The following is a 23,248-nucleotide window of genomic DNA, read 5'->3' as shown; positions in this document are numbered from 1 at the left end:
ATGAATCCGGGGACACTTTTCAACTTCAATGGATTTTGTATGGGAACTGATTTGTAAATCTGGGGACTGTCCCCAGGAAACACGGATGTCTGGTAACCTTAGACTAGAGTGACCATTGCCCTAATCCAGCCACAGGACTCTTACTACCCTCTTAAGAGCACCCTGAAACTGCCTTTACCTGGTGGAATCTCAGAAAACATTGTATGCGTGTGATCAGTAGGATAACCTGTGATCGGGATGTGTGGCTTGTTCCTCCCTCTTAGCAAAAGCTAAATAAAGATAGAAGATAAGCAAACATTAACATTTGCTTAGTGGGCTTCCTGTACAGACTGCAGAATTCAGCTCTTCTTAGTAGATGTATACATAGATAGAATCTGGAAGGGGCATGCAATTAATTACAGACTCCAATTTTTCTCCACAGTACCCATTTTTGAAAACCGAGTATTTTGGAGCCTATTATTTGACTAAACCCAAGCCTTTCTTTGTAAGAAATGCTTCTGTTGAGATGTGAATTCAATTGATGCCTTCTGCAGTCTTGGATGGCTGCTATCGTAAGGTCCTATACGATGGCAGGTTTTGTATTCGTGGTCAGCTACAGGCAGAATACATTGTGCATTATTTGGTTAATTTGCCCCTTATACAGGGATTCAAGAGATCAATTTCCGGAATCTTTGCTTGTACATGGCAGTAGGTACAATTCAGTGCAAATGGTTCAGTTTCTCCTGAGTGTCACTAATAGCTCAGTGACACATGAACTGCCCACAAAAAAAGATTTGAAACAGAGGTTTAGATAACATTGCCGCAAGTTGTCTGGGGACTTGGAGCTATGATCTGAAGCTGAGCTAGCTTTGAACTAGCTGACGGTTTTTTTGACCTCTCTTCTTATCACTGGTGTTTGTTTTATATTATTGGTGTAATTTTTTACTATGGTTGCAGTTTGGAAATTATGAAATTGCCATGGCCTTTGGCTAGCACAATAAACTTATTGATGGTTATGATATTATATAAATGGACTCAGAGTAGAGCGGCCCAATTTCAAGCTCAGCCATGAAGCTCACTGGAAGTCCGTGACCAGTCACTGTCTCCTAACCTACCTCACAGGGTTGTTGTGAGGGATAAAACAGGATTGGGGTGGGATAGCCACATATGCTACCCTTGAATGAAGGGTAGGATAGAAATGCTACAAATAAATAGTCATACCATTATTATTATTATCATCATCATCATCATCATCATCATCATCATCATCATCCTGCCTCTCTGCTTCCTGCGTTTAAGAGATGCAATTGTTCTCAGTCTCTGGCACTGCTTGTTATTGGCTTAGCTTTTGCCCTTTCAGAATTAAACTGCACGATGCAGCAGGGTTCATCTCTCTGGGTATTAATTCATGCCTTGTGGCTGTTCCCGTGCCTGGGGAATCCTGGCAGCGTGAACAGACACCGTTATCATTTTGCGCTTCAGGATTTCTTAATGTGATTTTACGTAGAATTTGCATTGGTAACAAGGAGCCAGACCCAGCTCTTGTTGAAGTGGGCTGTGAACGCCCTGCAGACTCAAGCAGGGGCAGGATCCGGCCTCTAAGGGCTGTGCGAGCCCAAATCCCCCCCTGGCTTTTTCCTCTGCTGGCGTCTTATTAAATGCACCAGCAAAGTGCGCAGACTGGAGGTTGAGGGGATTCTTTGCAGACAGTTAAAATGCTTGATCTTTTCTGCTCGGCTGCGATTTTGAGGAGGCGCGTTTTCAAAATGTAGGTCTCGTTAGGAAATGATCTAATCCAGCCCACTCCCTTTCCAAAACAACCACCTGCATTACGGAAAGAGGCTGCTGCTTACTGCTAGAGCATCTGTCTTGCATGCAGATGTTCCCATATTCCATCACCATGAACTCTAGCGAGGGCTAGGAATGTCCAGTCTCAAACCCTGGAGAAGCTTACTCATTTTGTGAGCGAGTTTATTTGGGTGCCTGACCTAGGCTGTAGTCTTACTGGGGAGGGCCGTAGCCCAGTGAAAAGAGCATCGTTCTTGCAAGCAGAAGGCCCCAGAGTTAATTCCACAGTCAACACTAGAACCTTTAGAAGAGGATTGGACCAATTTGTGGTGGAGAGGGCTGTTGTGGTGGCTGTGCTGGAAGGCAGCAAGGCTACTGAAAGACAGGCGCTGGAAGCCACAGGACTGTGGCTCTAGTGCTCAGGCCATGCTTGCGGGTTTCCGAGCACAATTCAAAGTGTTGGTGCTGACCTTGAAAGCCCTAAACAGCCTCAGCCCAGTACACCTGAAGGAGCGTCTCCATCCCCATCGTTCTGCCTGGACACTGAGGTCCAGCTCCGAGGGCCTTCGGGTGGTTCCCTCACTGAGAGAATTGAGGTTACAGGGAACCAGGCAGAGGGCCTTCTTGGTGGTGGCGCCCGCCCTGTGGAACGCCCTCCCACCAGATGTCAAAGAGAACAACAACTACCAGACTTTTAGAAGACATCTGAAGGCAGCCCTGTTTAGGGAAGCTTTTAATGTTTGGTGCATTATGGTATTTTAATATTTTGTTGGAAGCCACCCAGAGTGGCTGGGGAAGCCCAGCCAGATGGCAGGGTATAAATAATAAATTATTATTATTATCTGGTTGGCTACTGTGAGAACAGGATGCTGGACTAGACGGGCCATTGGCCTGATCCAGCTGCAGGCTCCTCTTATGCTCTTAAAGGGTTGAAGAGGGAAAACCCTTTCGGACAGCTGTTGCTGGTTGCAATGCTGGGCTGCATGGATGCTGTAAGGCAACCTTCCTCCATCCTAGTGCCCTCTAGATGCTTTGAACTCCCACCACCCCAACGTATTTCCCAGGTTGGAGAAGCTGGCATAAGGGATCTTCACGTGTTCACACGCTAATTGAGACGTGGCTGAAGGCATTTCCCTAGGCACCCCTCACCGAAATCCAGCGGAGCTTTGGAAAAGCATTGCGACCCTCCCCACGTTTGATTCTGCAAAAGAAACTAGCTGGCGACTTGTGCTCCTTGCAGAATCAAGATGTGGCTTCTGCTCTTCCAGTGCAGTCATAAACAGGCTTACTCAGGAGCAAGCCCCACTGAGTGCAGTGGGGCCTGCTCCCTAGCGAGTGTGTTGAAGGTTTCAGGCTTAGCATCCTTCAAACCCCCAAAACTCTTGGTAAGCTCCAAACCATGGGCATAGGCCAGGAATTTTGGGGGGTAGGGGGCAGGCTTCATGTTAGGCGGCAAGAACCTGCTAATTTAAGTATTTTTATTGATTTACTTGATTTAGGTGGGGCAGCTGCCCCCCTGCTCCCCCTTGGTTACGCCCATGGTCCAAACTCAAAATGCATCCACATCTTAGCAATTTAAGAAGCTTATAGCAAGGGGGACCATTGATTGATCCAGCTCACGGCTGTCTACGCTGAATGACAGATGCTATCCAAGGTTGTCAGAAGGGTCTCTCCAAGCCCTACCTGGAGATTGACACCTGCATGCCTTCTGCATTCAAAGTTGGCCCTCCCCAAAAACGCTTCTTGAAAGAACTGACTATCTTAGCCGCAGAAAGCAAGGTTTGGAACATGCATAGACAAGCCATCCAGTCTGAGCTTGACAAATACTTTTGGTTTTTTAAAAACAAACTTTAATTGGTAATAAAACAAATCCTTCCTCGCCAACCCATTCCCTTGCTCTGCAAAGGCAACAGCCAGCAAGTAACGAGCATTTGGACCAACCTGGCTGCGATGCTTTCAAAAGGGAGGACTGAGTTATAAAGGTTCAAAGCTTCTTGGCCAAAGAAATCACTTGGAAGCCCGTGTGCAATTGTGCCTGAAGTCTGACAGGTACACGCAGGTCCTCTAGACTTGAACTTGGTAGTCAAACACTGCTTACGCACGGCTGTGTGCATCGAAAAGAGACGTCAGGAACTCTCGCTGCGCACAAGTACAAAATCCAGTCATGTCGTTTGCAGATCCACCCTGAAACTTCTCAGTATCTGTGCGGAACAGTTTGTTCATTGGAAATTGCAAGCTTTTGGCAGTATGGGCTCCCGAAGACTTTATTAATTGTGTGGTGCTGGTTTTAAATGCGACACAGTTTCCTTATTTCAAGGCGGATCCACCTTTTGACATAGGGTTTGACTGAGTTTTGCATTTTAAACCAGGGGTGGGGAGCCAGTGCCCACCCCCAAAGCTGGACTCCCGACTCCCATAAGATGCAGCCAGCATGGCCAGTGGTGAGGGATGATGGGAGTTGGAGTCCGGCAACATCTGGAGGGCCACAACTTCCTCACCTGACTTTGGTGATGTTCTACAAATCAACAGCGGTGTGCTTGTCATAATCTCGTCAGTCGCTCCTGGCTTGGGCATCACTTGATTTTCTTGTGTGAGTTTTAGCTCCGCTTTGATTCCCACCCGCCCTCTCAGATTTGCATCAGAGCTGTCTTCCTCCAAATGGATTTCATATTAATCCCTGCATGACGGTGCCCGTTGAGCAGGAAGACATGGGTGTGTTTTTTTGCAAAGTGGCCTTTTAAGTTCTTGGGGTCAGGGGAGGGTCGGCAGGCTCTAGCCCTCCCCAAGGATCAATTCCGTTTTGGAAAGCTGTCAGTAGCAATCTGCTTCATTATCTTCCGTATTCCCTGCAGCGGAGAGGATATCCTGCAAGAGCGACTGGGGGCTCTTTTCCAGGTGATCGCTGCTCCTGTCTAAAGATCTCTGCAAACCCTCCAGGTCCGTCGTCTCTAAGAAAAGGATCAGGCGCTCTGGATCCTGGGAAATCCTTTTAGACGACTCTCCAACAGGAAGGATCAGTTCTTCCCTCTGTTTCTCCTCCCGCTGCTGAGATGTGCTCCCCAGTTCCAAGCTGCAATCCTCCAGGCGACTGTCTTTGCAAATCTTGGATTTCACGGCTAAAAGGATCTCGCAGGCTTTCAGCGCCACTGGCCTGTCGCAGTCATACAGGGCTCCAAAGAGGCACTCAAAGAGCTTCACTCGGCAAAACGCCTCCAGCAATTTGAGGCGACGGGCAGCCTGGCTGGCAGGTGATGAGTCAGCGGCGTACGGGCAGTTGGAGAGCCCAAGCCGGCCAGACATTTGGGCAGCGAAAACCTTGGCCAGCTCCAAGCCACTGACCTTGACTTCCCAGTCCAAGTCTTTGTCCACGGCTTGGATCGCTCTGGAAACAAACTGCTCAGGGTCAGCCAGGACTTCCGGGTGGCCGTCCCTCAGCCAGTCAATGAAGACGCGGATCACAGCTCTGCGAGGGAAGCCTTCGGAGTCAGAAGACAGGATTTCCTGCAAGCGAGCCCCAACGCTGGCCTTGAAGGAGAAGGAGAAGAGATGGGGGGGGGGATTTGAACACTGTTTGCAAGCTATGCTAGGTGGGGGGAGAAACCAACATCGTGTTAACTCCCACGGCACCAGGGAAACATGGTGCGCATTCTTCCCCTACCAAAGCAAACCCATTCTCCTTATACAAGTTAGAAGTTAGATTAGCCTCAACCAGAGCCAGGGCCTTTTCAACACTGGCTCATGAGACCAGGGCCCTGCAGGATCTGATTTCTTTCTGCAGGGCCTGTAAGACAAAGTCGTTCCGCCTGGCCTTTGGCTTGGAATCAGTTTGATTCCCTTCCCCTCTTTCTTTTTTCCTTTCTCCTCCTATTTGGGGACTTTCCTGGCTTTTTCTTCTTTTTCTTCTTGCAAAGCAAGCCCATAGGGAAATTCGTCTTGCGGAACGACTCAAAAACGGAAAACTCTTTCGTCTTGCGAGTTTTTCGTTTTGCGAGGCGTTCGTCTTGCGAGGCACCACTGTACAGCCAAATCCATTCTCCTTATACAGCCAAAACCATCACCCCACAAGGTCTGCAGAAATAAAGAAGTATTTGCAGGGTGTGCTGAACCCTAAAATTGTGGGGTGGGGCCCAAACAGCCCAGTGAGGACTGAGTGTGCTGAGTGGCCATTTCATGTTGGCTGATTTGGGGGGGGGGAGGGGTGAAGAGAAAACCAGAGGGAAGAGAGAATGGAGTGTTCTGGCAAAGGCCACGGAACGCTGAACAGGAGAACTGTGCCCTGCAAGGGTTCATACACGTGGCAGGGATGCTTTAAGTTGAGATTCCTGCACTTCAGGGGAGTTGGTCTAGATGACCCTCGCGGGTCCCTTCCAGCTCTAAGATGCTATGATTCTAAAAGCACTTTGAACTGAGCCCAGAAACTCAAGAACTAACCATTGCAGTTGGTGTAAGATTGGTGCGATGAGCTCCAATCGCTGCACACCTACCGACCTCCTAGCAGCCAGGTTTTGTTTCAATATCCCATCTATTGCTTCATAGTACAGTCGTACCTTGGAAGTTGAACAGCCTAGTTCTCCAGCGTTTTGGCTCCCGAATGATCAAAACCTGGAAGTGAGTGTTCCAGTTTTTGAACATTCTTTCAGAAGCTGAACGTCTGGCGGGGCTTCCGATTGGCTGCAGGAGCTTCCTGCAGCCAATCAGAAGCTGCGCTTTGGTTTTTGAACGTTCTAGAAGTCAGATGGACTTCCGGGACGGACTCCGTTCTACTTCCAAGGTACGACTGTACTTCTAGGTTGCCCTTTCAGGGGAAACCCACCCAAAGCGCCCCCCCCCCGGGAAACAGAGCTGTAGTCTTCCGGTCTGAATGCGGGCCCCCTGCCTTGCCACGTGAAAAGGCAGGGACAAAAACGTGTTCAGCAAAGAGGACTGTACCTCTTTGTTGCTGCCATTGTTCTCTGAGCTGGGCTTCTTCGAGTCAGCGCTAGCAAGCAAGGAAAACTGCCCCAAGGCTTCCACCGCACTGGCTCGCACGTAGCTCTCTGGGTCGGCCAGGAGGCTCTCTGCCAGTGGCAGCACTTCCGAAGACAGAAGCTCTTGCCAGAACCACTCCTGCCCTGTGTAGAGATGAAAACAAAAAGGGGGGGGGGGAAATAAACAGGGCCTGATCCCATCAGCCCTCTGTCCCTACCATTAAAGCAAATGCCTGGCCCCGGACAGATCTTGCCAAGAGCACGCAGGCTTCCTGGGAAGGCTCACAGTCTCCAGACTGGCCCCCGCAGCGCACAGAGGTCATAATTTGCTCCATCAGATGTACTGAAGCCTGGAATCCTGAACAGGGAAGCACTCCACGCTGCAACGTTTTGTTGCAGTTGCTTCTGGCATTTAAAGTCACCAACCGGAATGGCTTTAAAACAGGGCGACAAAATCAAAGGGGAATAAAACTGTAGATGGTTTGTACACCTCTGATTGCCAGCTGCTGCGAATCACAAGCAGTGAGAGGGTTCTTTTACTCATGCCTAGCTTACGACCGACTGCGAGAACATGATACAGTGGTACCTCGGGTTAAGCACTTAATTCGTTCTGGAGGTCTGTTCTTAACCTGAAACTGTTCTTAACCTGAAGCACCACTTTAGCTAATGGGCCCTCCTGCTGCCGCCGGAGCACAATTTCTGTTCTCATCCTGAAGCAAAGTTCTTAACCCGAGGTAATATTTCTGGGTTAGTGGAGTCTGTAACCTGAAGTGTCTGTAACCTGAAGTGTATGTAACCCAAGGTTCCACTGTACTGGACTCAATGGGCCTTTTGCCTGGTCCAGCAGCCAAACTCCCCTTCTGTTGTCATTGCAAAGCCCAAAGGCAGAGGTGGAGGCAGGAATTCTTTTTGCTGAGATAGTCCTGGCAAGGAAGTGTCAGCTAACAGGGAGCTCATGGGCAGAAAAAGCCCCCAACCAGAAGCTCATGAAGTGTGAGAGCCCCCATTTCCCCACTATCCTTCCTTCTCCGCCCCCAATCAAGGCATGCATTTTATTTACTGACTCAGTTTATAATTCACCCAATAAGTGAAGTTGTCTGGGTGACGTACTGGTTAAAAGAAATTCAAAACACAGCTTCACTAAAACACCCTTTCCGTAGCAGGACACACAAAACGCATGAAGCCAAAAGCCTTATCTTAGCAGATAGCAACATGGCTCCTGAAATATTTTTTATAATATAGGGAGCCATGAAAACAACCTTCCCAGAGCTTTTAGGGGAAAAAACACCCCTCCGTTCTAAAACTGCAGTGAATGCAAGGATTAATCAAGCCTTCCAGCTGTTTTGGACTACAACTCCCATCATGCCCACCCAGCCTGACCACCACACATGACACAAAGTGTAGAGCAGATGAGCAGGGCCAGCCCAAAATGTCACGGTGAGTCACAAGGAAAGGCTAGCAGACCAGGTTGGGCCAGCAGTCCTCCTCTCCGGTCAGGGCCGTCTTTAGCATATGCACCGCCAAGGTGCAAAGATCTGCCCAGCGCCCCTAAATTTAGTTAATTTTGCGTGCATGGTGCCATTAAGAATGACAAGCGCCGTCGTTGAGTCTGACAAGTGGCGCTGTTGTGAATGACAAGCGCCGCTGCTGGTGCAGCGCATCTTTGGTAAATGAGCACAAAAAGTCGGAAGTCCTTTAGTGAAACAGTAAGCATACATTTCGGTAATATATATAGGTATATAGGTGTTTTGTTTTTCTAGCTTGATCAAAATTATTAATTATTTCGTAACAGGCAGATAGTTAAGAGCTTAGTGGCTTCAGTGGCAAGCGGTGGGTGCCCACCAGAATTCAGCGCCTATAATAATATAATATAATAATAATAATTTATTATTTATACCCCGCCCATCTGGCTGGGCTTCCCCAGCCACTCTTGGCAGCTTCCAACAGAATATTAAAATACTGCAATACATCAAACATTAAAAGCTTCCCTGAACAGGGCTGCCTTCAGATGTCTTCTAAAAGTCTGGTAGTTGTTCTCTTTGACATCTGGTGGGAGGGCGTTCCACAGGGAGCGTGCCACTACCGAGAAGGCCCTCTGGCGGTTCCCTCTCGCAGTGAGGGAACCGCCAGAAGGCCCTCGGTGCTGGACCTCAGTGTCCGGGCAGAATGATGGGGGTGGAGACGCTCCTTCAGATATACTGGACCGAGGCTGTTTAGGGCTTTAAAGGTCAGCACCAACACTTTGAATTGTGCTCGGAAACGTACTGGGAGCCAATGTAGGTCTTTCAAGACCGGTGTTATATGGTCTCGGTGGCCGCTCCCAGTCACCAGTCTAGCTGCCGCATTCTGGATTAGTTGTAGTTTCCGGGTCACCTTCAAAGGTAGCCCCACGTAGAGTGCATTGCAGTAGTCCAAGCGGGAGATAACCAGAGCATGCACCACTCTGGTGAGACAGTCCGCAGGCAGATAGGGTCTCAGCCTACATACCAGATGGAGCTGGTAAACAGCTGCCCTGGACACAGATTTGACCTGCATCTCCATGGACAGCTGGGAGTCCAAAATGACTCACAGGCTGCGCACCTGGTCCTTCAGGGGCACAGTTACCCCATTCAGGACCAGGGAATCCTCCACACCTGCCCGCCTCCTGTCCCCCAAAAACAGTACTTCTGTCTTGTCAGGATTCAACCTCAATCTGTTAGCCGCCATCCTTCCTCCAACCGCCTCCAGACACTCCTTTCTCCTTTCTCCAGACACTCCTTTCTCCTGTTTTAGCTCACCAAGCCCATTGAGGGTTGTGGACTCTCCTTCCTTGGAGGTTTCTAAGGAGAGGCTGGATGGCCGTCTGGAACGGATGCTTTAGCTGAGATTCCCGCATTGCAGCGGGTTGGACCAGAGGATGCTCAGGGTCCCTGCCGCTCATTCTATGCTTCTAAGGCGGACTGCTCCTCCGTCACGCAGCTGTGCTCCCTGCCAACAGGTTCTGCCTTCCCTGCACTTACCTCTCAGGCGCTTCATCGCTTGCGTGAGATGCTCCAGGGCTGAGTCGCGCACTTCCCAGCTGGGGCTGTGCATGCGCTTCTGCAAGACAGGCAGCATGTCTGCTCCGAGGGGGTGGGCGACAGAGACGGCGTCACAGACAGAACTGTTGCAGCTTATGAAACAACATTAAGTCTGCCAAGCTTTACACATTGTGAGTAAAGTCCCATTGAACTTTATGGGGGTCACTTCTTTCCTCCCCCCTTTTTAATTTTAATTTTTAATTTTATTCTGACAAAGTTATAATCATAAATAAATAAGAATAGAAATGTGCACCCCACCACCGAGACCATTCCATTGTAACTACCCAACCTCCCAAAACTTCAACACCTCTTGCAATGGTTTGACCCCTTTCCGCTTTAACAGTACAAATTCTACAAACACTCTCCATATCTCCTCAAAATCATTTCTCCTGCATATTCCACATCTTACCTTAATGGCTGTTATGTTCCCTAGGCCAGAAACAGGCTTGCAAATTTACCTCTGATAAACTGTTTGTGCCGCTGGAAATCACTGGCAGAGTCAGATGCTTCCGTGGTGCTTGGAAGCCACTTCAGCGTTGCTTGGAATGCCTTCTTCAAAACCTGAGAGAGAGAAAAGGGGGGTGCCGTGAAAGAAACCCCCCAGGATGACCAACATCCTGGTAACTTTACTCTAGCCATCCCCCAATCATTCCTTTTGCAACCAAGAACCAATGTGGTGTAGCAGTTGGAGGGTCTGGCAGCTACCTGGGAGCCCAGGGCTCAAATCCCCTGCTCAGCTGTCATGAAACCCCCTGGTTGGCCTTGGGGCCCAGTCGCTGCCTCTCTATCTAGCCTCCCTCACAGGGTTGCTGTGGGGATTACCCAAGGAAGGAGAGAAAAATATTCCCCACCTTGAGCTCCTGCTTCCGACACAAGAATCCATACTTACAGCAGGGCTGCTATCTGGACTCTTCAGGTACACAAGGAGGATGTCAAAGATTTGTTCCATGACTTCGTCAGAAACTGAAGCTAAAACACACAGAGAAGGACAGTTGGAAGTTATTTTATTTACTCATTTATTTACTTTGCAATTTATATACTGCCCTTTAAGCAAAGATCCCAGGGCAGTGTACAGTCATACCTCGGGTTACAGACTCTTCAAGTTCCGTTTTTTCAGGTTACGGACCCACCGAAACCCAGAAGTACCGGAACGGGTTACTTCTGGGTTCTGCACATGCGCATCACGCTTTGCGCATGCGCAGAAGCACCGAATCGCAACCCGCGCGTGCGCAGACACGCTGCTGTGGGTTGCGAGTGCTGCGGGTCGCGAACATGCATCCCGCACAGATCACGTTCACAATCCAAGCGTCCACTGTACAAAACTAAGGAAAAAATATATAATCAGAAACTAAACGGAACTCTGGAACTCACTGCGGCAGTTACAAATATGAATATGCATGTCTATTTTAAAGGGAAGTGTGGTTCAAACGAGGGGGGGTCCTAGAATTGCCCCCCACCATAAAAAATGCAACTAATTTTGCAACCTGTTGTGTTTGTGTTACGAGCTTCAAACGTCTCAGGGGCTGCCGCATGGAAGATGGAGCCAGCTTGTTTTCTGCTGCTCCACAGGCAATCACCTAAACCAATAGCTTCAAGTCACAAGAAAAGGAGATTCAACTAAATATTATAAGGAAGAACTTTCCTGACAGTAAAAGCTGTTTGACAGTAGAAAAGACTCTCTCTGGAGATGGTGGGTGTGCGAATGTTCAGGGAGGCAGCAATATCCTTCCTAACTTGAGCTAGCAAGTTCTATAACTGAGCAGAGTTTTAACATTCCCCTTTGAACACACAGCAGGTAGCTGGTTGCAGGCTTGTTTAAGCTTCTCAGTATAGATTCCTGGTAAGATCCCTTATTTCCCTCTTAAAATAATAAACACGCCACAATCTCGTGTTAAGTATATAAAAGTAGTTTACTCATATTCTTTTCACAGTTGGATCCCAGAAGGCAGACTTAGTTACAAAGATATATACATGTGGATCTATCCCATATGGGGGGTTAATCCCAGTGACTGCAGACTGGCAGTCACTGCAGTTCAGATGACGAAAGGAAGATGGAGAAGGAGGGCTGCGTGCCTTGTGCTTTGGTTGCCTGCACAGGTAAGGTCACGCCCACCTCTAGTCACATGCAAGAGGAAGTATGCTCCAGTCCAGGAAGAAACAGGAAGTTCCGACGGGCTGGACCATACATCCCCTTGCATGTCCACTCTAGGAAAACAAGGAATGTTGTATTTGACTGCTCCTTCCTTCCTTGGAGGTTTTCAAGCAGAGGTAGGATGGCCATCTGTCAGGAAGGCTTTTGTTGAGATTCCTGCATTGCAGGGGGTTGGACTAGATAGCCAATGGGGACCCTTCCGACTCTACACTCCTGTGAGAAGCTGGAAAAGACCATCAAAGGAGCCCTCGTTCTTCCCTTGCCTCCCAGGAGGTTTCTTGCAGGGCCGCGTTCACCCTGGAATCAACAGGGAACACTGAGATAGCAAGGGGGAGGGGGGAGAAACCATTGACCCCCTGCTGGTGAGGCTTGCTGACCTCCAGGTAAAGCAAAAATTCCATCTTCTCCTGTTAGGCAAAGACCACAAGACAACCCGGATTGTCGCCAGATTCTGCGCACAGATCTGTAGGCGCAGACCATCCCCCGATTCAATCTAGTTTGTTAAGAAAATTCCCAAACCCGGATCCACGGGCGACTTTGGGTCATTTCTCTAAGGCTGTCTATTTTAAAGTTTTTTATGTGTTTATATGCCTATCGCACTTTTAAACTTAAAATCCATTGTTGTATATTGTTTTAAATGTTTGTTTTGCTATTGGGATGGTAGTTCCATTTGTGTTTCTCAAGCTGGTCTCTGACCGTAATAAATTTCATGTACTCACTTGCCCAGCGAGACAGAGCTCCCAGGAGGCCCAGGGCTGCCCGCTGAACTCGGAAGCAGCCGACCAGGAAGTTGCCGATCTTAGCTGCCAGAGGGGAGACTGGAATGGCGAGGCCAACGCAGAACTGCAGCACAGTCACCACGGACTGGAGCAAAGGCTTGTGGGGAAACTCCACTGCCAGAGAGGCCTGGTGAAGAAAAGGGATAAATGCAATCTCAGCCAATTTGCTAGAGGTGTCTTATACACAGGCTTCCGGGTATGCGGCAGCCCCACTGCACAAGGGCAAAATTCGGTAAGGAAGCCAGAGTTCAGCATCTCAAGAGTTTCAGCTCAATACTGCACAAGGATGGTAGATTTAAAGCCTGGAGAGCTGATTTTCCCTCCACTCTTCGGCAGGAAAGGCTCCCAGCGTGGCTGACAAATATTAATAATAAGAGAGTCCCTGCCCACTCGGCTTATAATGTAAAAGATGCAGCACAAAAGGAAAGAGAGAAGAGGAGGAAAGAGGAAAATAAGTGAGTAGAGGCACCAGTTCTTAAAAGTTCTTCTAATGACCTTTTCCCTATAAAAAGCTCAGGGAGGAGGAGGAGGAGGAGCCAAAGGAGTTTGGGTCTTTGCTTATCTAGATCTTACCACATACTGGACTTCCTCCAGATGAGCCAGAGTCTGGCACAGGAAACTGACACACGAGGCCCTGGAGGACAGAAGAGACTCCACAGAGGCAGATTCAGGCGGCAAACCTGGAAGTGGAGAAAGGGAAGCCGGACGGAGCAAAAGGCTTCTCTGAAATGGCTAGTAAAAGCAGCCTTCCCCAACCTGGTGCCCACCAGATATTCTGGACTACAACTCCCAACAGCTCCAGCCAGAGCAGCCTGGCTGGGGCTGATGGGAGTTGTAGTGTAAAGCAGTTGTAGGGTACCAGGACGGCAGAGGCTGGCTAAGCGAGCGCAGAGGGGGAAGAAAGTTAATTTTTGTCCAGTGCACTCCCAAACAGAAGGGGCAGAATCCACCTGGGACATTCCAGCAAGGCCTGTTGTTCTTTGGATCGGGGCCCAGGTGAAGTATTTCAGGGCCTGTTAACTGTACTTTGCTCCCTTAACCCACCCATCCCACTTAATGCAATATGTGCACATAAGAAACTAGGAAGAGCCCGCTGAACCAGGCCTATGGCCCCCCTAATTCTGTACCCACAGTGGCCCTGCAGATGCCCCCAAGGGAAGCCCAAAAGCAGGCCCCGAACACAAGAGCCCTTTCCCCTCCTGTGGCGTCCGGCAATTGGTATTCAGAAGCAACTGCTGCCTCCTAACGCGGAGGCAGAGCCGAGCCACCGTGGCTGGAAGCACTGAGCTCTGAGGCCGCATCCTAACTCAGCAACGCACCTGGGAATTCTAAGGATGGAGAAGCGCCTCTCAAGACACAGCCGATTGGCTGCAGCAAAAGGCCCAGACCTTGCACCTGGATTGCCTGTGGGCTTGAAGGAGGAGAAGGAACAGGTTAGGTCTCTCTTGCATCCGCAGCAAGGCAGCATCTCTGTGGTTTTAATGTAGGTTATGATACGATAATCTTTATTGTCATTGTCCCATACAGAACAACAAAATTGAAAAAATCTACACCAGACATTCAAAAACCCACAAGCCTGCTATCCCAGCCTGGTTAGCCCCCTAAAAACTCTGATACCCCATAATTAAATACAATATACTCCCATAGAGACTACCTTACACTGCGTTTAAAACCCAAATCGCATTTGGATAGAAACTGTTTCTCAGGCGGCTAGTCCGAGTCTTTATTACCCTGTACCTTCTTCCAGAAGGCAGAAGCTGAAAGAGATCATTTCTGGGGTGCGCACTATCCTGTACTATCTCTGCAGCTTTCTTATGACACCTGGAAGTGTAGATTTGATCCAAGTTGGGAAGAGTGCACCCAGTTATTCTCTCTGCAGTCTTTACAACCCTGGACAGAATTGCTTTTTCCCCGACCGTGAAGCTCCCAAACCACACACACAGACCATAAGTTAATACACTCTCAAAAGTACAATGGTAAAATGCCATCAACAGGTCCTTTGAGAGATTATTTTTCCGGATGATTCTTAGAAAATATAACCTCTGCTGTGCTCTCTTCATCAGGTCTTTGCTGTTTTCTCCCCAGGTTAGGTCATCTCTCAACTCCATTCCCAGAAACTGAAACACCGAGATCTGTTCCACGCAGTTCCCCTCAAAGCTTTATTCCATATATTAATGCAAATGCATGCACAATAGTCCCGCCTTCCCCCGCCAGGTGTTTTGGGTATCAGCCCCGCTTGCAGCTGCAATTTGTGAGGGGGGGAGAGGGGGGAGGGCAGGAGAGGCAAGAACAGCAAGGAACGTGCAGCTCTCCCCTGTGCTTGGGGCACAGTCCTATGCCATTTTAGTCAGAAGTAAGTTCCATTGCTTTCAATGGTTCTTACTCCTCAGCAAAAGATACACAGGGCTGCAGCCTAGACTTCGTTCCACCTGCAGGTGAAAGCTAGGAGGTTAAGCATGGCTTCATAGAAAAGGCTGGCTTGAGGAGGGATTCTGGGGACTGGGAGTGGCCACTGAGACCATCATTTTTAATTTGTATGCCATCTTTCTATCTTACAATACTCAAGGCGGTTTACAAGCTGAAGAAACAAAAAAATGTACCGGTACATCTTATAACAATCTAATGCAATACAAAAAATGTGATAATAAAACAGAACACCAGTCCTGAAAGACCTACACTGGCTCCCAGTACGTTTCCAAGAACAATTCAAAGTGTTGGCGCTGACCTTTAAAGCCCTAAACGGCCTTGGTCCAGTATACCTGAAGGAGCGTCTCCACCCATATCATTCAGCCGGGACACTGAGGTCCAGCTCCGAGGGCCTTCTGGTGGTTCCATCACTGCGAGAAGTGAGGTTACAGGGAAGCAGGCAGAGGGCCTTCTCGGTGGTGGCACCCACCCTGTGAAACACTCTCTTGTCAGATGTCAAGGAAATAAACAACTATCTGACTTTTTGAAGACATCTGAAGGCAGCCCTGTTTAGGGAAGTTGTTAATGTTTGATGTCTTATCATGTTTTTAATCTTCTGTTGGGAGCTGCCCAGAGTGGCTGGGGAAACCCAGCCAGATGGGCAGGGTATAAATAATAAATTATTATTATTATTTTATCTGTTAAAGGAAAACAAGGTCGAACAAAATACTTAATGGTTTGGGCTTTAATGTTGAAGGGAACAAATCCCTACCAGGCTTCAACTTTCAGGAGTCCCAAGGCCAGAGGGCCTGACTGAGTGAGGCTCAAGGTCTTCAGAGCAAGTGCCACCAGCTTCCAGAGGCTGCATTCGGGGCAGCTGAATGCAGGAGACCTACAGGAGGGAGGAAGATGCATTAGTGCACGTGCATAACCTTTAGATATGTATTTGTTGTTGCCAGCAGTCTCTCTCAAGAGACCATGGCGTGTGCCTCTGGGGGTGAAATCAAACCGCTGGAGGATCACAGTGCCTGCTTTGGCTGCAGAAACCTGGAACTCGTAACTTTTGCCTCCCGTGCTGTTTTTGTTGTGTTAGCAGCAATGAAGTGACCTCCCTAGGCACAATCTTGGGCAGTGTGTCTGGAGGTCCTGGGTTGCCCAGGCGATAAGACCCGTCCCCCTGGCCAAGCCTTGCTGAAGTGGTCCAAAGGAAAACCGAGCAAGACGTTTGGCACCAGCTTGGCTGCAGGAGTTGCAGGAAGGAGGCGTACAAGGCGCCATCCAACAGTCTTAGGGACTCCGCTCCTGATTTGTGTAGGGTTTACTCCTCAGCCTTTTCTTCTGCTAACGATATCCCACAAGGTAGTGGAGATTTAGAATCTGAGTTTTCTTTCTCCTAAATGAGTGACCTTCCTGGGGGCGGGTGGGGCAGGTGGAAGGCCTCTCCCCAAGCCACCCTACTTCATAACTTCCTCACCCTGGAGCGTTTTTGCCTGGCCGGGTGGGATGTGTCCCTGACCCCTGATGATGCCTCTTGCTTGCTTGGATGCAGGATAGAGAGCTGTGTGTGAGTGTGTCCAGAAACTGGCCTAATCTATAAAGGTAAAATTGACACCTGCTGCCCTGCCCACTTTTGCCTCTGGCTAGTTGGTCCCAGAAGGTTGCCCCAAATGGATGGGAGAGGTTCTCTGAAGGAATGACCACTGGTTGTGGAGCACACTTCCACCCGCAGACAAGCCACAACTGTCTGAACATCATGCCCTCTATCTAACCTTTGGCTTTCTCAGTGGTTTGCTGTGCCCTGTCTGTGACCTTTGTCTCCTTCGTTATACATTGTTCAAGGGGAAAATGAAACGGTGGAAACAGGTGCCAAAATAACTTTGTACCCCACCCCCCCCACAATCGCGTGATTGGAAGACGCGTAAAGGGCACAGTCCAAAATGTATCTGACTGGTTTTGCATACTGTGCTAATAAAAAGAGCCTCGACAGAGCTAGCTGGCAGCTTGCCTGTGCACAGCTCACCTGCATTACCAACTCCTGCCTCATGGCTTCACTTTAGTTCTCCACTATAAGTTCCCACCAATTAGCAGCATCTCCCTGGGGTTTCTGGTCAGTGGTCTAGAAATGTCGGAGACTGAACTCGGGAGCTTCTTTTGGCAATGCAGCTGCTGGACCACAGGTCTTCCTCTTCCCCAATGGCTCCCAATACTATTCCAAGCATAGCTCAAACTATTGGTTTTAACCTTGGAAGACCTCTTTGATATCGATCAAGGTTGGGGAACTGGTGGCTATCCAGCCATGGCTGGATTACAACTCTTATCCTCCCTGACCATTGGCCATTCTGGCTGGCGGCTGATGGAAGCTGGAGTCCATCAATGTCTGGAGAACCACAGAGTTCTCCATCCTTCGCCTCCCCTCACATTAATGAAAGCCACTGTGCAGGCACCTACCTTGCCATGCTGAGGAACAGATCCACCAGCTGGTGCCCAACTTGGAGCAGCTCCTCTGTCAGGAGGGACTCCACAGTTCCCGCGATCCGCGACCAGAGCAGTTCAGTCCAGGCGTCCTGGTTGTGCTCAAACAACGTCGTCAGCAGCTGCAAGGAATGCTTGGCCCGGGAGGCCGAGTGGGATTTGAGGGACTCTTCGACGCGAGCAACTATCATTCGAGTGCAAGCCGGCCAATCGCAGTCCATCGAGCTGAGGAGGCGAGACGGTTCGGACTGAACGGAGAAGATGAGCACGCGAGCCAGAAGGCGGTTGGCTCCTGAAGCAACAAACAGGCTCGGGTCTCCTTGGAGAGCGAAAATCACATCTAGGGAACCTGGTGTTGAGGGAGACAGAGAGAGAAGGGTGCAGAATAATTTTGTAATGAGGTCCATGATGAGGAGTGGCTTGAGCACTGGGCTAGGACCAGAGGGGAGGTTTCAAATCCCACACTCGGCCATGAAGCTCAGTGGGTGACTTTGGGTGAGTCACTGTCTCTCTCAGCCCGCCCTACCTCACAAGGTTGTTGTAAGGATGAAACAGGGAGGAAGATAACCACGTACACCACCTTGAGCTCCTTGAGGGGAAAGGTGGGATATCAATGTGATAAACAAAACAAAAAAGAGAAGGAGAATAAGAGTTTGGATTTGACATCCCACTTTATCACTACCCAAAGGAGTCTCAAAGTGGCTAACAGTCTCCTTTCCCTTCCTCCCCCACAACAAACACTCTGTGAGGTGAGTGGGGCTGAGAGACTTCGGAGAAGTGTGACTGGCCCAAGGTCACCCAGCAGCTGCATGTGGAGGAGCGGAGACGCAAACCTGGTTCCCCAGATTACGAGACTACTGCTCTTAACCACTACACCACACTGGCTCAACAGGACTCGCAGCACAAACATCGGAAAGGGAGAAAGCAAAAAGGGGCAGCTTTCTTCTGTTCAGCAGCGTTTCTCCAATCAGTAGTGAGCTCCATAACCCAACAAATGGCCCTACTAGCCATAAGGGGCAGCAGACAACACAAAAGCAGGCCGACCCAGAAAACAAGTAGCCCAAGGAAGGCTGGGGAGATCAGAGTGCTGCAGCACGAGGCCCAAGACAAAGGTCCATCTCTTTCTCATTGTTACAAGCCAGACATGTGCTCTGGAATTATGAGGGTGATGATTTACATGTCAGAGCCATCAGGGCACATGATGCTTCAAAAAAGACAAGGCCTTGCCCCTAGGAGCTTACAAACCAACAGAGGAGAAACAACAGAGGAAGGGGAGCCCAGGCAGCAGGGGGAGACGGAGTGGGAGAAAGCCTGTGTCCCTCCAGATGTGGTTGGACTACAACTCCCAGCAGCCCTAGTGAGTGTGAGCAACCATCAAGGATGATGGGAGCTGTAGTCCTACAGCATCTGGCTCCCCACGCCTGCAGGTTTGGGAACTAAGATGTTCTCAACAGGATTCAAAGGACAGGTTAGCCATGGGTTTTCAGTTTTAGGAGGTCCCACTGCCTTCTTTCAGGGGGGCGGCCACGATTCAGCAGCAGATCACCTCTCCAGTAAGACAGAGAGAGACTTCTTCCAAAACCCTGGACAGATGCTGCTAGGCAGTGTAGAGCAGTGTTTCCCAACCTTGTGCCTCCAGCTGTTTTTGAACTACAACTCCCATCATCCCTGACTAGCAAGACCAGTGGCAAGGGATGATGGGAATTGTAGTCCAAAAACAGCTGGAGGCACAAGGTTGGGAAACACTGGTGTAGAGAATACTAAGCTGGATGGAGCAATGGCCTGACACAGATGCCTCTCGTGTCTCAGAGGCAGGCCCAGGTATGTTGAGTAAATTCTAGCGCTTACCAGAGTTGCACAAGAACTGGAAGGCGCTGTAGTGCTGCAGCATGCTGTAAACGCCCTGCACCCAGCCGCTCCGGATGGACATGTCCTCCCACAATGCACTGCTCAGAGGCCCCGCTTCTCCAAAGGCACCAAAGACGACTTCTCCCTGCTGAAGCGAGAACAGAAGAAAGCGGGAGATTCTCACGGTCACTGACCTATGACTAACACCCATTTCTGGGTGGGGGGGAATCCCGAAACACATGCAAACTAGCGCTGCTCTTTTGTGCTTTGTAGGTGGTTATATTTTAAGGGTTGGACCGATGGGTCCGAAACCCTCAGCGAGTTAGGGGCTTCCCCTGCATGCAAAGACAGGCTCTGAAGGATGGAGTGGGCAAGACCACGAGTGGGTCCAACGGTCAAGAAGACAGTGGTGAATACAGCACAAAATATTATGGGCTGTCCTGTGAATCCGCTGGATGAAATAGCAGAAGAACGTTGAGGAAAATTCTCAGGGATGATTCACACCCTGGCCGGCACTTTCTTGATCTCCTGCCCTCAGGCAGAAGATATAGAAGCATGATTAGTCGCACCAACAGGGTAAAGAACAGCTTCTATCCTGGGCTGTTAGGCTGCTGAATGAAAAGATAACAACAAGGCAACTGACTTTTGGGTTTGGTGGGTGTGCGTCTGTAAACGAGGGGAATTAAGACTAAGAGAGCTGAGTGGGGGTGCTCGTGTAATCTCACTGTATACAAGTTGTACAAGTGACAATAAAGTATTTCAATTTCAATTTCTGCAGGTGCTGTGGAAGGAAGCGAGGGGCAGATGGGGCTCGTCCACTTGGGAAGGGAGCCCATCCAGGGGAAGGACAACTCAGGTCCGAACCCCCCACTGCCTTGCGGGGTATCTTCAGGGGAAGGAAAGGAGCAAGCCCTACATAAACCTGGAGTTCCTAAGACGGCTGGGTGGCACCTTGTATGCTTCCATCCAGAAACTCCTGCAGCCAAGCTGGTGCTTAAGACTTTACTGACCTGCAGGTGTTGGAAACTACTTTCAGAGGCAGCAAATATCCCAGTGAGCCTCAGGACGAAGGAAAGGATGGTGGGATTTGGCTCCTCTTGTCTGAGCACAGCCAGGACCAGCTCCTTCAAACACGGGTTTTCCTCTAGCAGCAGCAGGCTGGATCCTGGGAGGGGGAAAGAGGGGCCAGCAGGGAATGACCGTATGTTTAGTTAGAAGACAAAACTTATGTAGGGCAAAGCCTCTGCAGTCTACTCAGAATTAAGGCCTAGTGATGCAATAGGAAGCTGCCTTGCTTAGTCTTCTCTGCACTGACTCTCCGTATTTTAAGGCAGGGGATTTCCTCAGCCCTACTTGGAATCACAGTCTCAACCTATTAAGAAATTTCACATGCCCCCAGCCCTCCACACCTTATACCCTCGGGAAGTGCTTCCTAACATTTAAAGTGAAATCTCCTTTCTTGCTATTTGAACCAGCTGCTTTGAGTTCTCTGGAGCTCCAAATTTGCTCCATCAACTACAACATGCTTCCCCAACCTGGTGCCCTCACTACATTTTATACAACAACCCCTATCATCCCTGACAGTTGGCCATGCTGGCTGGAAACTGATGGGAGTTGGAGTCCAACAACATCGCGGGCGGGTGGGCAGATTGCACCAGGCAGGGGAACACTGGTTTCACTTTCTGTCTCACCAGAGTGGTGCATGCTCTAGTTATCTCCCGCTTGGACTACTGCAATGCGCTCTATGTGGGGCCACCATTGAAGGTGACTCGGAAACTGCAATTAATCCAAAATGTGGCAGCTAGACTGGTGACTGGGAGTGGCTGCCAAGACCATATAACACTGGTCCTGAAAGATCTTCATTGGCTCCCAGTACGTTTCCAAGCACAATTCAAAGTGTTGGTGCTGACCTTTAAAGCCCTAAACGGCCTCAGCCCAGTAGACCTGAAGGAGCGTCTCCACCACAATCATTCTGCCCGGACACTGAGGTCCAGCTCCTAGGGCCTTCTGGCAGTTCCCTCCCTGCGAGAAGTGAGGTTACAGGGAACCAGGCAGAGGGCCTTCTCGGTAGTGGCGCCTGCCCTGTGGAATGCCCTCCTATCAGATGTCAAGGCAATAAACAACTATTTTACTTTTAAAAGACAACTGAAGGCGGCCCTGTTTAGGGAAGTTTTTAATGTCTGACGCTGTATTGTTTTTAATATTCTGTTGGAAGCAGCCCAGAGTGGCTGGGGAAACCCAGCCAGATGGGCGGGGTATAAATAAATTATATTATTATTATTATTATTATTATTATTATTATTATTATTATTAATTTTGGCTACCACCTCTTTATGATCTCTTTTCTAGGTTAGATATTTGTAAGTGTTGAATTAGGACCTGCGGGACCAGGTTCAAACCCCCACTCAGCCATGAATTTCACTGGATGACCTGCCTCTCAGCCTAACCTTCCTCACAGGGTTGTTGTGGGGCTTAAATGAAGGGGGGGGGAGAGAAAACAATGTATGCCACCTTGAGCTCCTTAGAGAAAAAGGTAGGATATAAATGCAATAAATAAACTATTTCTATACTACTTAACGCCAAAATCACAAGCCCCAGATAGAGGTCCTGTGGCCCTCCAGATCTTCTTGGCCTTCAGCCTCCATCAACCACAGCACAAATAATGAATAGTAGAACTGTAGAAGAATTGGAAGGGACCACAAAGGTCATCTTGTCCAACCCCCTGCAATGCAGGAATCACAGCTAAAGAACCCTTGATAGATGGTCACCCATCCTCTGTTTAAAAACTTCTAAGGCAGGACAGTCCACCACCTTCCAAGTTGATAGGATATGGAGGGCCACATGGCCTCAAGGCCCCTTGTTTAGTTTTTTTCAAGAGGTGGGTTCCTTTCCACACATGTGTGTGACGCTTTAGAGAAGCCTTACAAAACAAACATCTAACCATGGAACTTACCAGTGTTGATCAGCATCTTAAACCAATCCAGCAACTTTTCCAAACAAGTGTCATCCGAAAGGGGGTGCCTTGGATCTGCCAGAATCGTACATACTGAAGGCAGAAGTTGAGAGCACTTTCTATCCATGGCGAGTCTCAGTTCTTCCGCTCTGTTTTTTCCCTCATGAAAGAGTGTAAGAACAAGGCAGAACCTACAACGCAGGAAAAACATGTTGTTTTTGAAGAGGAAACTAAACCGGAACATGGGATCTTGCATTTAAATCTAATGTCCCAACTGTACTCAGCGAAGTGACCTGGTTTTCACCCTCTCTCACTTAGGATCGGACCCAAAGCTGCTGTTTTTGAGGGCTACGGAGGGGGACTTGACTAAAACTGGGGAGCATCAGGGGGTGGGACTCACCTGTTCCATTAAGTCCCCCTCCTTTCCTGCTCCGTGATCAAAGCATTGCAGCTCAGTGCTGTACCTGCTTACTCGGAAGTAAGGCAGCAGCAGCAACGAGTTCAGCTTGAGTTTATTATGAAGTACAGTAAGTGCACCTCTCGGGGTCTCCTTGGAATGCTGCTCTCCGCACGCACAGTTCGGCCGGCGCGATCAGTGTTTACTCAGAAGTAAGTGCCACCGACTTCCACAGAACTAGCCTCCCCAACAGTTTGTGCGCCTATCATTTCTGCTTTAATTGGGAATAACCCACAGGAATCTCTGGAGAGCTCACCAAGCAAGCATGCAAACGCCGCGATCCTGGAGAGGAACCCCGCTGAACAAAACGGGACTTGGCCGAGCAAACGTGGCTTGGATCGGGTTGCAATAAAATCCCCGCGCGCTGCTATCGCAAACACCTTACCTG

General features: G+C 49.3%; 1 protein-coding gene across 2 annotated transcripts; it reads right to left on the bottom strand.

Annotated features, from left to right (window-relative positions):
* Window positions 1-3,594: 3,594 nt before the first annotated feature.
* On the bottom strand, window positions 3,595-23,248 carry BRAT1 (BRCA1 associated ATM activator 1). Of its 2 annotated transcripts, none has more exons than XM_053364800.1 (14): window positions 22,941-23,248; window positions 22,404-22,594; window positions 20,461-20,615; window positions 19,451-19,595; window positions 17,579-17,951; window positions 15,903-16,022; window positions 14,044-14,135; window positions 13,298-13,404; window positions 12,665-12,851; window positions 10,683-10,762; window positions 10,252-10,354; window positions 9,734-9,832; window positions 6,697-6,878; window positions 3,595-5,292 (listed from the first exon to the last, which is right to left on the bottom strand). In XM_053364800.1, the coding sequence occupies exons 2-14, from the start codon at window positions 22,528-22,530 to the stop codon at window positions 4,579-4,581; spliced, it is 2,484 nt and encodes an 827-aa protein (XP_053220775.1). In that variant the 5' UTR covers window positions 22,531-22,594; window positions 22,941-23,248; the 3' UTR covers window positions 3,595-4,578. The 2 variants fall into 2 exon arrangements, with proteins under 2 accessions (XP_053220775.1, XP_053220774.1); XM_053364799.1 differs by having other exon boundaries at window positions 19,451-19,598; window positions 22,941-23,247.

The sequence above is a fragment of the Podarcis raffonei genome, chromosome 14 (genome assembly GCF_027172205.1).
Source record: "Podarcis raffonei isolate rPodRaf1 chromosome 14, rPodRaf1.pri, whole genome shotgun sequence".
In the NCBI taxonomy this organism is placed as follows: Eukaryota; Metazoa; Chordata; class Lepidosauria; order Squamata; family Lacertidae; genus Podarcis; species Podarcis raffonei.
Note: the sequence above shows the minus strand (reverse complement) of the source record. Positions and strands in the feature narration are given on the sequence as shown.

Coding starts and splice junctions, on each gene's coding strand:
- BRAT1 (XM_053364799.1), bottom strand. CDS start 22,530: ATGGATAGAAAGTGCTCTCAACTTCTGCCTTCAGTATGTACGATTCTG. Junction 16,023..17,578: donor CTGTTCCTCAGCATGGCAAG/GTAGGTGCCTGC, acceptor TCCCTCCTGTAG/GTCTCCTGCATTCAGCTGCC. Junction 10,763..12,664: donor AGCTCTGTCTCGCTGGGCAA/GTGAGTACATGA, acceptor TGTGTGTTTTAG/CTTCAGTTTCTGACGAAGTC.